Source organism: Sarcophilus harrisii, chromosome 1 (genome assembly GCF_902635505.1).
Source record: "Sarcophilus harrisii chromosome 1, mSarHar1.11, whole genome shotgun sequence".
NCBI lineage: Eukaryota > Metazoa > Chordata > Mammalia > Dasyuromorphia > Dasyuridae > Sarcophilus > Sarcophilus harrisii.
In genome coordinates, this window is record NC_045426.1 from 548,890,079 (window position 1) to 548,905,013 (window position 14,935).

The 14,935-nt window shown below is 37.3% G+C and overlaps 1 protein-coding gene across 9 annotated transcripts in view; it reads right to left on the minus strand.

Moving 5' to 3' along the window:
• Nucleotides 1-14,935, minus strand: part of PHACTR1 (phosphatase and actin regulator 1) — a 622,984-nt gene that overhangs the window by 4,111 nt on the left and 603,938 nt on the right. For all 9 annotated transcript variants that reach the window (XM_031946843.1, XM_023496332.2, XM_031946844.1 and 6 more), the window contains 2 exons: nt 11,370-11,510; nt 1,260-1,336 (listed from right to left, as the gene is read on the minus strand). In XM_031946843.1, the coding sequence (XP_031802703.1) occupies nt 1,260-1,336; nt 11,370-11,510 (218 nt within the window). The remainder of the gene's footprint in view (nt 1-1,259; nt 1,337-11,369; nt 11,511-14,935) is intronic.

Sequence of the window (14,935 nt, forward strand, 5' to 3'; positions counted from 1 at the left end):
CCCAAGGAATGGTAAAGAAAACTGATAGATCACTCTTACAGAGTCAGGGAACACCAAATATTGAATACTTGCCAAAGACATTTTTACCTTTTTTCCCTTTGTGAGTAAAGACAAAAGAAATGGACCACAGGAAAAGTCACTACCCTCTGTGAGCCTCAGCTTTTCTCTTTGTCACACAGCAAGGAGAAATATCTAGTAGTGGATCTTAGGCCCATATACAACAAGCCTTCTGGCTCCTCTGCCATCTTTATATGCAACCCATTGGAAGCTAAGATTCTAACCTTGGATCTCCCAGGTCTGATAGATGGAACTTTCACCTTATTTTGCTGGGAAGCAGGGTTCTACACCACTTTCTTGTTGTCTCCTCAACAATGTCACTCCCCACCCCCGACCCAAACTTTTGGCATTCTTTTTATATTTTCCTTTCCTATTCTAAAATGTAAGATCCTTGAAGCCTTGTATTTATGTCCCTACTACTTAGTGCTAAGGAACAGTAGTGTCTAAAATGTAAGATCCTTGAAGCCTTGTATTTATGTCCCTCCTACTTAGTGCTAAGGAACAGTAGTGTAGCATTTTATAAATATTTTATGTCTCTATATCTTTCTATGAATCTATATCTCTATCTGCCTATATCTATCCATTCATCATCCATCCTCATTTCATCTTTTTGTCTCTGTCTTTTATTTACCTTGATTTTTATATCATCTATTGGGATAGTCAAATTAGATTAGATTTTGAAAATTATAATGTACAAGTCAAAAAACCTTTGTTTTCCTAGATTCCTTCCAGACTCAGTTCAAATTCTCCCTTTAGCAGGAGAACCATTCCGGTTTTCCCAATTGCTAATGGCTTCCCTTTTCCTTTCCTTACCTTCCTGTACTCCACAGATCTTATATGTACCAAGAAATCCACATATTTTCTTTTCCATTACAATGTCTATTTGTTGAGGGCAGTCCCTTTCTTTTCCTCTCTGTGCATTCCCCCAGTGCTCAATACAGTTCCTGGCAGGTTTTAAGTACTTTAATAAATTGCTTATTGATTAACTGACTCAAAGACAGTCTTCTTGTCAAGCAACTCAATAGACTTAAAAGTGCTATATGCTTTAAATACCAATTATTATTAATACGACAATGATTATTATCATTGCTCACAACCATATCAAGAACATCAATCTTGAAAATGGGAAAACTGTCAAGTTTAGAAACTTACATTGGTTAATGGTGATTTTTAAAAAGTTTTTAAAAGCATCTACTACCTACCTTGTTAGATGTCTACTTAATTCATGAACTTCCATTTCAGTGCTTTTAAATTCATTGAGTTCTTTCCGAATGGCAGCCTGAAATGAAGAGTAGTCCGTAAATATGTAAATAAGGAAGATGGAAAGAAAAAAATTTCAAATTTCAAATAATAAATTTTCTTAAGTAATGGCAATAAAAGGACCATAAAATGGATTCCTTTGCACAGAAAAATATGAAAGGAGCCTTTAGAACCCACAAAAGAACACGTAGACTCTAAATTGCAAATCATGGAGGAAAACCTTTTCTTTTTTCTCTCCTTTCTCCCCCTTTTCTCTTTTCTTTTTTCTCTCTTTTTCTCTCCCTATGCCTCTGTCTCTCTCTCTCCAGATCTTCTACAGCATATATAGTCATTAAATCAATAATGGATATACATCTACACAAATAAGTCTCAACCATGCACAAGCTTAAATGTCAACCCATCTTCTTACTGAAGTGAATAAAAAAAGTTCTTGGCAACCACCAGGATCCCTTCATGAACAAAATGCAAAAATATACTGCGAAGAGCAAGAAGCTTACCAACTGCTTCCACGCCTCGTTCCCCTGTCACATACCCTCCTCCCCCATTCTTTATTTATGAATACTTTCGTTATTTTATCAGTTGCAAGGTAAATATACTGTCATTAATTTTTAGAAGCAGGTATATCTTTGGGGGAAAAAGAAATCTTAACAAATTCATTCCCACTGCTCTGTCCAATGGTGAGGCTAGAACAGTGTGTGCCTAGGGGCCTGGTAGTATTGGGTATAATGGGGAGAGTATGGGTTGAGCCTGGGAGCAGTGGAGTATGAAAATAACAATGAGAGCTTCTCGCTGTTCACTTTATTCTTAGGGGGTCAAGACTTTAAACAAATGCTACCATAATAGATGTGGCCTTCATGTTTTATTTTATGGATATTCTGAGTGCATGGAAGTTTGGAAAACCACCATGTTCTTGATTATAGCAGACCCATAGGGAAGGAGAACGAGGGAGAAAGGGGGAGGATGTGGTGGCAGAGAGAGCATTATCTTTAGCTAGCAAACTGATTATGACAAATGTGTGCTCATCTGCCAGGGTGTTACTGTTTCCTCTTCTGTTTCCTGTTCATGTTTCTGTCACTAGCCAAATGGGGATGTTTTGAGGAAGTAGGTTATTGTATTGCTTAAATACTCATACATCATTTTATCATTCCATATTCATATGGAAATGTCGTTATGTTTTTATGATGACATCAATGACATTAAGCCTATTATTGAAGGGTCCTTTTCCTGGATTTGAGATGACTAATGACACACTATACTGTGACTGTAAAAATACCAAACTTGGAACTGTTGGATGGTCTGTGTTTGAGTCCAGACCACGTATTAATATATGATATTTAGTAAATCATTTGCCTCCTCCTTGAGCTGTTTCTGTTGCTGTAAATTCTCATACCACATGTCTTAGGAAGTTGTCATGATGTTCAAAAAAGATGATATCTGCATTATACATTATAGTCAGTAAAATAATAGGAAACTCCAGAGCTAGATTTGGAGTCAGGAAATGTAGGTTCAAAGTTCAGTTTTGTCATGTATTACCTATGTGACTGTAACTTCTGTGGGTTTCAGTTTTGTTATTTTTAAATGAAGACGTTAGGGGGAGGGCAGTTAAATGGCATAGGGGATAAAGCACTGGCCCTAGAATCAGGATGACCTGAATTCAAATTGAACCTCAGTCAGCTTACTGTATGACCCTGGGCAAGTCAGTTAATCTCAAATAAAATAAAGCAAAGGATTTTGGACTAGACTTCTGAGGTTCCTTTCAGTTCTAAATCTATGATTCCATCTTATGGGAGCTCTTAGTATTCCTTGGTAGTTTACCAGTGAGAGAAAAGGGAGAGGAAGGAACATTGAGAGCTGGGAACTGAGCAGCTCAATTTTAATACCTGTTCCAAGTCCAAGAGCCATTGTAAGAAAGGACTGTTGCTATTGTTGTTCAGTCATTTCAATCTGAATCTTTGTGATCCCATTTGGAGTTTTCTTGGCAAAGATGCTGGAGTGGTTTGCCATTTCCTATAATTGAGGAACTGAGGCAAACAAGTTTAAGTGATTTGCTCATGGTCACATGGCTAGTTAGTATCTGAGGCTGGGTTTGAACTAGGGAAGATGAGTCTTCTTGACTTCAGGTTCAGCACTCTATTCACTGAGCTAGTAAGAGACATAGGCCATATAAATTGCTTTCCTCATATAGAAAGGAAAAATTATTTTGTTCTTTTGATTTCATAACTTCATATAGAACTGTAACTAGAAATTTTACACTTAGGAAAAGCATTAATAAATTCACCCGGGAAGGGATAAGACTGATGGCTTTTTATGAAAGCTTATAATTCATAAAAAGAAAATAATACAAGAATCAATTAAGACAAATTCAACTAAGTGTGTTTGGCAGAGGGGTGGAGTGGGATGGAGTGAGAAGTGAAGTCAGTCACTATATTGGTTTCTATGCTCCTGAAGGAGTAAGCAGGTGTTAATTTTTTGTGCACTCTAAAGCTTGGTGCTCTAGACAATGCCCTTGTCATTATAATTCTGCTCCACACAGTGACAGGAATGTATTAGAGCCAGAAAAGACAAGTACATGCAGAAAGTACTGGTTGTCCAATCTACTTCTATGATCATAAAGAAATTACTCTTCAGAAATGTCTCATAAGGAACTCTTTAAGAATTCATGAAATGGAATTACTTTCAGAAGCTTTGATCCAATTTGCCTAAATGTTTAGTACCTGCAATGCTAAGTAGAAATATGGAAGAATTTCTTCTTTGAACAAGGCCAAAGAGGACCTAAACAAAAATAAAGTTTAGATGTTGCCATTTTTATCAGTGCATATCCTAGAGTTCTTTCACTGATATAAGACATGGCGCATAGTGACTAGTCTGTGTCTCTCTATTTCTGTCTCTCTATCTCCTTGTCTCTCTATCTCTGACTCTCTCTGCTCTGAAATGTGGGAAGGGCAGGATGTACTAAGGGCATCACCTGGAGTCCAATCCTTGTTAAGAGTGTTCTCACTTAATATTGTACCTAGAACTAGCAATATTGGCTATTCTTTAGGAATTTATTTCTCTTGTCTTCAAACTAATGGAGATAGTAAGTGCTAAAAGCTAAGGTACTAATATAGGTGGGAAACAATCATTTATTAAGCACCTACTATGTACCTGGCACTGTGTAAGTGCTTTATGATTGTTATTTCATTTGATCCTCATAACTCTGGGAGCTTAGTGCTATTATTATCCCCTTTTAGAGTTGAGGGAATGATGGCAGACAGAGGTTAAGGAATATGCTGAACATTATACTGCCAGTAAATGTTTCAGCCTGGATTTGAACTCAGGTCTTTCTGATTCTAGACCTAATACTTTATCCATAGTAAGTCATCTAAACTGCTTCTATGAGGAAAAGAACCAGTGCAATCTTAGCACAGATAGACAAGTTTTACAGAGTTAACATCACATCGATGCTTCTAAGGGCCAGGATGAGGACAGATGTGTGTGGGACAATAAGTGATTGGCAATCTTAAAAAATATTGATTTTTTATTTGGTTATTTATAATTCAATTCATTTATAATTTATTAAGTACCTATTAGGAAGTCAGGTATCATATTAGGTGGCAGAACTATAAGTACAAAGAATGAAACAGCTCCTACTTTCACGGAACTAATACTGATCATCTGAAGTTAGGCACAGATCGAGGTGGGCACCAACTTATACAATGTATGCTTTTCTGAAGAAATTACTGTAACTTGCTTTATCCTTTAAGCATTGGGGTTGGATAAGGATATGGTCCTACTGCCTCAAGCTGCCTAGGTTAAAAGTGCTCTATGTAATTATGTGTCACTGATTTTATTCAGAAAGTTGGCAAGAAGAGAGAAGAGAAAAATACATGGAGCGGTCCTGGACTATCAGTGAACAGCTGTGAGGAACTAGAATGCCGAGGGGCTCCTAGCAAGCATATCCTTTAAATAAAGATTAGTTTTTATATAACAAGTAGCCTAGTGTTATATAGGATGTATGAAAATGCCTTAAAAGTTTGAAAACACAGAGACTTTTGAGACTTTTTGTATATACACATAGGTGTTTAGTTGAATTTTTAACTGATTAAATTATATAAAGCAGAAGAGCAAAGTGTAAGAGAGTCAGGGTACTATCCTAAGCTCATCTGGCCATTTAGCAATTCCTTAGCAAACAAGATTAGTATTAAAATAACAGTAAAAATTCATTGAAATTCCATGTTATTTATTTATTATTAACTGTTAAAAGGGGTACTTAGATTCATAATATTAAATTTTTTGTGCAAAATATACTCTCTCTTTCTTTTTAATTCCAAAGAATGAAGTTTAACTGCAACCATGTACACATTTCTGCTACATGTATTGATATATATTTTCTTATATATTTATTATGATCAGGTTGTCATTTCTTTAACAATGGAAGGTGGCCCATGAGTTCTCTCTCAAGTCCCTAAAGTGGTAAATTCCAACACAGCATGTGCTATAGCCTAAAATATAAAACATTAAACTGGAATTTGGATCATTATCTTTTCTTCAATACCAACTGATACCTTCTAACTTTTCCTAATTCTGTTATTTCTGGAACCAATATCTTAATATCATTATATATTATTATTATTATATTTGTATCATATTTTATATTATTTATATCATATACTTGTATTTCTGAAACCAATTTTTCTCAGTTACCTAAGCTCAAAACTTTCCTCTTTTTTCTGATCTTTCTGTCTACTTGGCCTAATTCACACCAGCAAAGGAATCCACACTATATTACAATTCATGAGTGGTCATCTGACCTTAGCTTGAAAACTTTCCTAATATCTCACTTGTTGAGAGCCAACTGTGTTACCAAGATATACATTATTATTATTGTTATTGATACTTTTAGGGTGGCTACATGGTACAATGGATAAAGTGCTAGGCCTGGAGTCTGGAAGATTAGCTGCCTGATTTCAAATCTAACCTCAGATACAAGCTGTGTGACCCTGACCAAGTCATTTAACACTGTTGCCTAAAGTTTCCTCATTTGTAAAATAAGCTGGAGAAAGAAATAGTCAACCACTCCAGTATTTCTTCCAAGAAAATCCCAAATGGGATCATAAAGAGTAACAAAAACAACTGAACAACAACAACAACAACACATTACATGCCAGACAACGTGCTAAGTCTGGGGATACAAAAAGAGGCAAAACACAGTCCCTGATCTTAAAGAGATATCTATTCCAACTCCCACTGACACCAACCTAGTTCACATTAAGGGACAGGTCAATTCTCCAAGAGCCTCCACAGCTGTGAATGATAACATCTGAAGAAGCTGCAGGGCAGCCTTTGCTGACACAGGTGTTACAGACTAGGAATGAGATAAATTGGAGGCAGAGAGAATAGGAGAGAGATTAGATGATGCAACGGCCTCTCAGTCAGAGAGGTCAGAGAACAGCAACTGCCTCACAGTCTCCTTTTATCATCCTCTCACATGAGGAGATCCATTCTGGGTGGGATCTCCAGCAGCCACTGTCAGGTGACTCCCGGGTATTCCAACACATGCCACCTGAGTGTGGAGCAAGAATTACAAGAAGAACCAGAGCTGTTCTTGAGAGGACTTTCAGAGTTAAGGAAGAAGAATCCCAGTAAGACTTTTTTAGTCGGGGTAATCAAAAAGGCCAACACATCAAAGGGCTGAGCCAGGAGACTGATGAGAGATCTAAATGCCTGTTCTGACTACAGCCCTCTTCTCCATTTGAAAGTTTGCCTCCATGATATTTCACAAGATCAACACCTGCTACAACCATGTAGAAGTGATAGTGCTGCTTACATTCCTCAGTGTGCGGACTATGCTGTGGGGGGGAAATAACGGCAAAACAAACAAACAAACAAAAAACAACAACAAAAAAAATCGGGGAAATGTTAAAGGACAAGTCAATTCTAGAGCCTCCACAGCTGTGGATCATAGCATTTGAAAGAGTTGCAGGGCAGCCTTTGCTGACACAGGTGTTACGGACTGGGAATGAGATAAATTGGAGGCAGAGGGAAGAGGAGGGAGATCAGACAATGTAACGGCCTCTCAATCAGAAAGGTCAGAGAACAGCAACTGCCCTTTTGGTCTCCTTGTATCATCCTCTCACAAGAGGAGATCCATTCTGCAGGTTCTGGGTTGGATCTCCAGCAGCCACTGTCAGGTGGCTCCCGTGTATTCCAACAGCTCTCCTGTGTATTCCAACAAGTTCAGACTTTCACTATTTACCTAGACTTCTGAATTGATGTCCTGGCCTCCAGTATCTCCTTTTATTGGCTTCATATTGGTTTCTAAGTAGTATTTTTAAAAAACCTGAACCTATTATTTTTCTAAATTAAAATTTTTTTTAGTTCTGAATTTTCTCCTTCCTTCTTACTCTTCCTCTACCCATTGAGAAGGCAAGCAATACATCAATTATAATGTGAAATCATGTAAAATATACTTCCATATAAGTTATATTGCAAAACCCCCCAAAAGAATAAAGTTTAAAAATTATGCTTCAATCTGTACTCAGACTCTTCTAGTCCTCTTTCTGGAGGTGGATAGCATTTTTCATTTAAGTCCTTCTGAATGGTCACTGTACTAATCAGAAGAACTAAGTCATTTAGAGTTGATCATTATATAATATTGCTATTACTATGTACAGTATTCTCTTTTGTTGGTTCTTCTCACTTTACTTTGCATCAATTCAAGTAAGTCTTCCCAATTTTTTTCTAAAATGATTATTTCTTGTGGAACAATAGTACTATATCACAATCATATGCCACAATTTGTTTAGCCATTCCCCAATTGATAGGCATCCCTTCAATTTCCAACTCTCTGATACCACAAAAAGACCTGCTATAAATATTTTTTGTATATATGACCCTTTTTCTTTGATCTCTTTGGGATACAAACCTAGTAATAATATTCCCCCCCCCCCCCCCCCCCCGCCAATTAGGGTTAAGTGACTTGCCCAGGGTCACACATCCAGGAAGTGTTAAGTGTCTGAGGTAAGATTTGAACTCAGGTCCTCCTGATTTCAGGGCTGATACTCTCAATCCACTATACTAACTAGCCATCCTCCTAGTAACAGTATTGCTATATTCAAGGAGAATACATAGCTTTATAGCTCTTTGGGCATAGTTCCAAATGCCTTTCCTGAATGGCTGGATCAATTCACAACTCCACCAATAGTGCATTAGTGTCTGAATTTTTTCCAGATCCATTCCAACGTTTGTCATTTTCTGTTCTGTCATATTAGCCAATCTGAAAAGTGTGAAGTAGTACTTCAAAGTTGTTTTAATTTGTACTTCTCAAATCAATAGTGATTTAGAATATTTTTTCATATGACTAGATAGTTTTTATTTCTTCTGACAACTATCTCTTATATAACTAGACCACTTATCATTTGGGGAATGGTTTGTATTCTTATCAGTGACTCAGTTCTCTCTGGATTTGAGAAATGAGGTCTTTATTGGAGAAATCTTCTGTTAAAATTTCCTTCTATTTCCTGCTTTCCTTTAATCTTGGCTGTATTGTGTCCATCTGTCTGTCTGTCTGTCTGTCTTGTCTCTGTGTAAAACCTTTTAAATTTAAAGTAACCAAAATTAGGCATTTTATATCTAGTAATGCTCTCTCTATATCTTATTTGGTCATAAATTCTTCCCTTATCCGTAGGAATGATTGATAAAATTTTCCACATTCCTTTAATTTACTTCATTTAATTTAATTCATCTTTTATGTCTAAATCATGTGTCCATTATCTTGATATATATCATCAGATATTGGTCTATACTTAGTTTCTATCATACTGTTTTCCAGTTTTCCCAACAATTTTTGTTGAAAAGTGAGTTCTTATCTCAGAGGTTGGGGATCTTTGAATTTATCAAACATTAGATTACTATGGTAATTTACTATGTATTGTATACTTAATCTATTTCACTAATCCACCACTCTGTTTCTTAGTCAGTACCACATTGTTTGATGATTACTGTTTTGTTTAATATAATTTGAGATTTAGTAGTGCTAAACTGCTTTTCCTTCACAATGTTTTTCATTGATTTCCTTGATATTCTTGACCTTTTGTTCTTCCAGATGAACCTTGTTACTATTTTTTTCAGCTCTATAAAATAATTTTTGTTAGTTTGATTAGTATGGCACTGAATAACTAAATCAATCTAAGTAGAACTGTCATTTTTATTATATTGGGTTGGCTTGCCCATGTGAAATTAATATTTTTCCACTTGTTTAAATTGATCTCTATTTGTGTGAAAAGTATTGTAATTGTACAAAGTAATATTTCTAATGAACAGGCCTACCTGTGTCACTTTTCTGCTCTAACATCTTCAGTAGCTCTCTAGCAAGCCACCAAATAGATGACACAGCATATAGAATTTAGCATTGGGAGAAATCTAGTAAGGATTATCTAGTAGGGTTCCTCTTATTTTACAGATAAGGGAACCGAATACTAGAAAAGAGAAGTGACTTATACTTCCCAAAGCAAGTAAATAGCAGACTGTGGAGTCAAGATGAGCTCCTCTGATTTCACTCTGGGTGCTGCTTCTGCTATGCTCAAGCATTCCTTTTTGTTAAACTAAGGTCTTCAATAGGTCTCAGTTTGACTCAGGCCAAGGTCACTCATTTCATTCAGGGCCATTTCTCGTCATCCTGGTCTACATCTGGCCACTGGACCCAGAAGACTCTGGAAGGGGAAGTGAGGCAGTTGACTTTGCACAGCTTTCCTTCACTGAAATCCAATTCACTTGCATGTTTTGGTCCTCTTTGAGAACAAATGGCAAACAATAACAACAACTCCTCTTGCATTTAAGGTTCTCTGCAATCTTATTTCACATTTCTCTCATTCATACGCCCAAGTTTTGGGTCAGACTTGATGACTTGTCAATCTCCACCCAATTCTGCACTCCCAAATTTCTTTCTATTGAAATCTTTCTTTTCCCTCAAGAATCAACTAAGGTACCATCCCTCTTTCATGAAGCCTTCTCTAAACCTAGCCAGGCGTGATTGATTGCCCCTCCTCCTTGAAGCTTATTAGATATTATTATGTATGATCTGTATGACTTCTCCCATGAACTCAATCCTGTTCTAACATCATATTTATAGACACTTATTTCTCCTGTGTGACCTTGGACAATGGCATATATTCTCTGGATGAAACGAAGGAACTGAATAATATGCTCTTTGAGGTTCCTTTTTCAGTTTTATATCTATCATTCCATAATTATTTGGATAAATATCTTATTTTTCCCATTACATTATAAGCTCCCTGAGTACTTTGACTTGCAAAAAAGAATCAACCGAAAGAATTTTTGCTGAATTATACTGAACTGAGTGAATCAATCAATCTGTGGTTATAAAGTTCTGCTCCCTCTCCCCAACCCAAACCCTAGTCTCAAAGAGTTATGCTTTATTAGGAGAAGACATAATCACAAAAAAGGACACACAGAATAAGTATATATAAATTATATGTTATATTGGATTCCTTGCTATTTAGGAAAGGAGAGAGAAAAATTTGGAATACAAGGTTTTGCAAGGGTGAATGTTGAAAACTATATTTGCATGTATTTTGAAAAATTAAAAAAACTATTATTAAAAATGATAAAAATTTTTAGTTAAAAAAGAAATTACATATTAAATAAATATAAGAAGAGAGTAGCAATGGTCTGTGACATCTCCCTTTCCTTTCCTTTTCCTGCCTCCTTTATTCCCTTCTGTAAAGTGGGTGTGATTATATTCATCCTTTGCTAATGACTTTCCTAGAGAGGTGAGAATTAATTCCAGTGATGATCACAAGCTATTTGGAGCTCAGCTAGAAGGTGTGATAGAAATAGCTCTATTATTTTTCCAGTTGTTGGACCTCCCCACCAGTATTTGGCATTCAACTGCCAGCTGAGATTGTGATTAACACTTTGAGGCCCTACCCATCAGAGAGCTCCCTCCCACCAAGTGTGAAATGCGGTAACAAATTCATCATCCCCAGGACAGGAGCTAGTCTCTGTTCTCCAGCTATTTTCTTTCTCTCTTCCTCCCTTAAGGCTCTGCTTACTTTATCTGCAGCAGTAAGTCGGGTCCAGGGCTTGTCTGCTCTTCTGTCATAATCCTGAGCATCGGCCACTTCCACATAATCACTGAAGCGAATGAGAATCTTCCTTTCACGGAGCTCTTCAACCGTGGGCCTCTGACTGAGCTGTAAGGGAGATGGGCAGAGATGGTATCTAGTACATTGTCACAGCATCTGGTGATTTTTAGCTTTGGAAGGGAACTCAGAGGACTTTTGGTTCAATTCCCCCATTTTATAGATGAGCCCCAGGCAACTTAAGAGACTTGGAAGACATGTAGAGAGTTACCATTGGTGGTAGAATTTAAACCTGAAGTCAGGGTGATTTCCTGATACCATGTCCTCCTCCTATGACCTTTAGGGAGAGTCACAATTATGGTGAGAATCTTGTACAAAATTTGGGCTTTCTGAGTTATATAATCTACAGTTATTTACACTATGCTACCACAATGAGTGCTATATCACCCCCCCCCCCCCCCCCCCCCCCCCCCCCCCCCCCACCTCCCCTTTCCCCTTATTTTTCAGGTTCCACAACTATGGACAACAGAAGTGTCAGAATATTTATTCCAATAGTGTTCAAAATAAACAAACACATTCCAGGAACTGTTCTTGTTCGACACCATTCTGGTATCATGTGGTTCTTGGCTACAGCTGCACTGTTCATTCCTTACTGCCAGTTGGAGGACACAGGGAAAGCAATGGACACTGTATGGAAGCCAACTTGTGTAATGCTTCTTGGCCATTAAGAAATGGACAGGTCTAGGAGATAAAACTGACCTAGAATAATTCCTGGAGAATATACACAGAAGAAGTATGACATTATAACATAGAGTCTGTGAATCTGGTTTTTTCCTTCAATTTTTTTTCATTTTCAATTTAATATAAAAGAATTCAATATAATTCTTTTATAATCCTATATATTTCATTTTTTATAACATTATTTTGAAAAGGTACATAGATTGACAAAGGATTTGTGAGAAATAGTTAGGATAGCACAGGAGATGGAGCACTGGGTTTGGAGTCAAGAAAATCTGAATGCAAATATGGACTCAGCTACCTACTAGCTGTGTGATGCTGAACAAGTCACTTAACTTAATTTGCTTAAGTTTCTCTCCCATTTCCTCAAATGTAAAACTGGGATAATATCACCTACCTCTCAGGGTTGTTGAAAGGATCCAATGAGACCCTCTTTGTAAAGTGCTTATTACAGTGCCTGACACATGTAAGTGCTATGCAAATGTTTATTCCCTCCCTCTCTTCTTCCTATGATATATATATATAAAGTTAAGAACTCCAATTCTAGAGGGTTCTGAAGATCACCTGATCAGACAGAAACTGACCTCACTAGAGGAGTTTCAGTTCAGTTCTGGTCTCATTAAGTCACCCTAAGATGTAGTGCTGAAGCAGGTAGCATGACAATGTGGCCTGTGCTTTGATGCAGTGAAGGCTATAAGAGGAAGGTGGGGCATTTGGGGTGCCCCCAATCTAACTAACTTCCAATTATAATTATAATAATAAAACAAAATGTTCATTAATGTCCACTAGTCTTAGAACAGCTAAGCAAAGAGATTATTATAACTCTTGCTTTAAGTTCTCTGCCATCAGAGCTGCAAGTAAAGAATAACTCTCTTGGCATTTATGGAATTGGTAAGGCTTTCAATATCCAACTATCTGCAATCCAAAATGCTGCATTTTACTGAGAGGTTTCAGGCTTTTTTTTTTTTTGACAAGAACAGCCAACTCAGTTTAAAAACTGATGATGGACAGTGGGACTGATCTCAGCTCTCGTCAAACCAAAGCCTGAGCAAAGCCCTTTGCTGTGTGGAGCCCATGTAATAAATGGATACAAAGATCCTCCATTATTAAGATTGAATCTTTCTGGCAAGACAAACTTGTGTGTCTGCAGTTGGCTATGCACATGGTATTAGGTCAGGGGTGGGGTGGGGTAGTGGGGGAAAGGCCTACTGGGGGAGGGGAGACGTACCTATAGTTACTCTCTGTGTCATCTCATGGAATCAGATTTGCTCTAAGCTCAGGTCTGTGGGGAGAGGTGATGGAGAGGTGATGGCTTGAAGTGGGCCAGGGGTAGAAGTAGGTAGTAATTTCCTTTAACTTGTGGGTCTTTACAATAAATTTCACACCCATCAAAGCCAGAAAATTCATTGAGACCAAAGCTCTGCTAGTTTCTAAAAGCCAAAAGCAAGAAAAGGATAAAAGAGGAAAGGAAAGACTATTGTTGTCTCCAGGTGTGCTCTTTGGACACAACAAACTAAACTTTAACTCAGTATAAATGTTAGGACAGAAGCAGCTGCTGCTGCTACCAAAAAAACCCACCAAGTTCTATCATTTGCTTTCTTGCCTCACAGAGTTTGTTAAAATTAAATGAGGGTAATTTATTAAGGAAAGCAAAAGGCCAGGGGTAAGTTGATAATAATAATAAGCAGTAGAAAGACCAGCAACTGGCTTGTCTGTGATAAGGGATTCAAAGAAATAGAATTTTGAGACAGGAAGCAATGTATATTCCCCAGCCTGCTCATCAACTTCCTCACCTCATCTCAGCCTCTCAGCAGTTTGGAGCTGCAAATGGAGATATGTGACCACACTACATTCAGGGAAGTGCCTTCTCATTCTTGCCTCCTCCTCACACCACACTGTACAAAGTTGTCCCTTCACTCAGACCCATTGTTTATTTCTTGGGCACCAGACTTAAGAAAACCAATCTTGCCTTAAGCACCTGAGAAAATGACCAGACTATTGCTTTTAAGGGTTGTTTCCTTTCAGATTTGCCAGGTCCACCAGGAGAAATTCATCACCTTTGGTCCTGACAAATATCAAGTTGCTGCTTTAGTGTTTACCTTGAGTCTCTGTAAAGTTGTGTCTAAGGGTAAGAACTACGGTTTGCCTCACTTTTTCAAAGAAAGTTGAAATTTAAAGAATAGGTAAGTCCAATCAATCATGACATTTAAATTTTAAAACTTCTTAAAAGATCCCTAATTTTAGGGGGAGGGCTATCTTAAAGGTAAAATTAGTTATTTTCAATCATTTTTAATTGTTAGGCCGACCCTTTTACAGACATAAGTCAACTTACTCTGTTTTATTTACTACAAAGCCCAAGGAAAAAATGAAAGAACCAAGAGGTATACATATCTCCAAGTCCCTTCCTGGTAATAGTATATGTGCTTGGTTAGCACCTTTGACTATTATGTAAAATACTTCCCTCCCAACAGCTTTTATGAGGTAAGGAGTAGAAATATTACCATACCCATTTTAACGAATCTTGAGTTTCCAAAAGGTTTACCCAAAGTCCTTTGTGCTTCATTGGATTTATGTTCTCCTTATTATGAATGAGATCCACCCAACCTACTCCCAAAGTCATGGGGTTATAAATGAGCTGATTGATTTAAACCCATGTCCCTTAAATCTAGGTTCAATTTTCTTTCCGTTATAGATTACATTGTCTTTCCAAGAAGAACTGACCTTTGGATAAGGCAGCCAAATAGTGTCCTATAGACTCATGGGACAAGAATTGCAATTTGTACTATTTGAAAATGGTA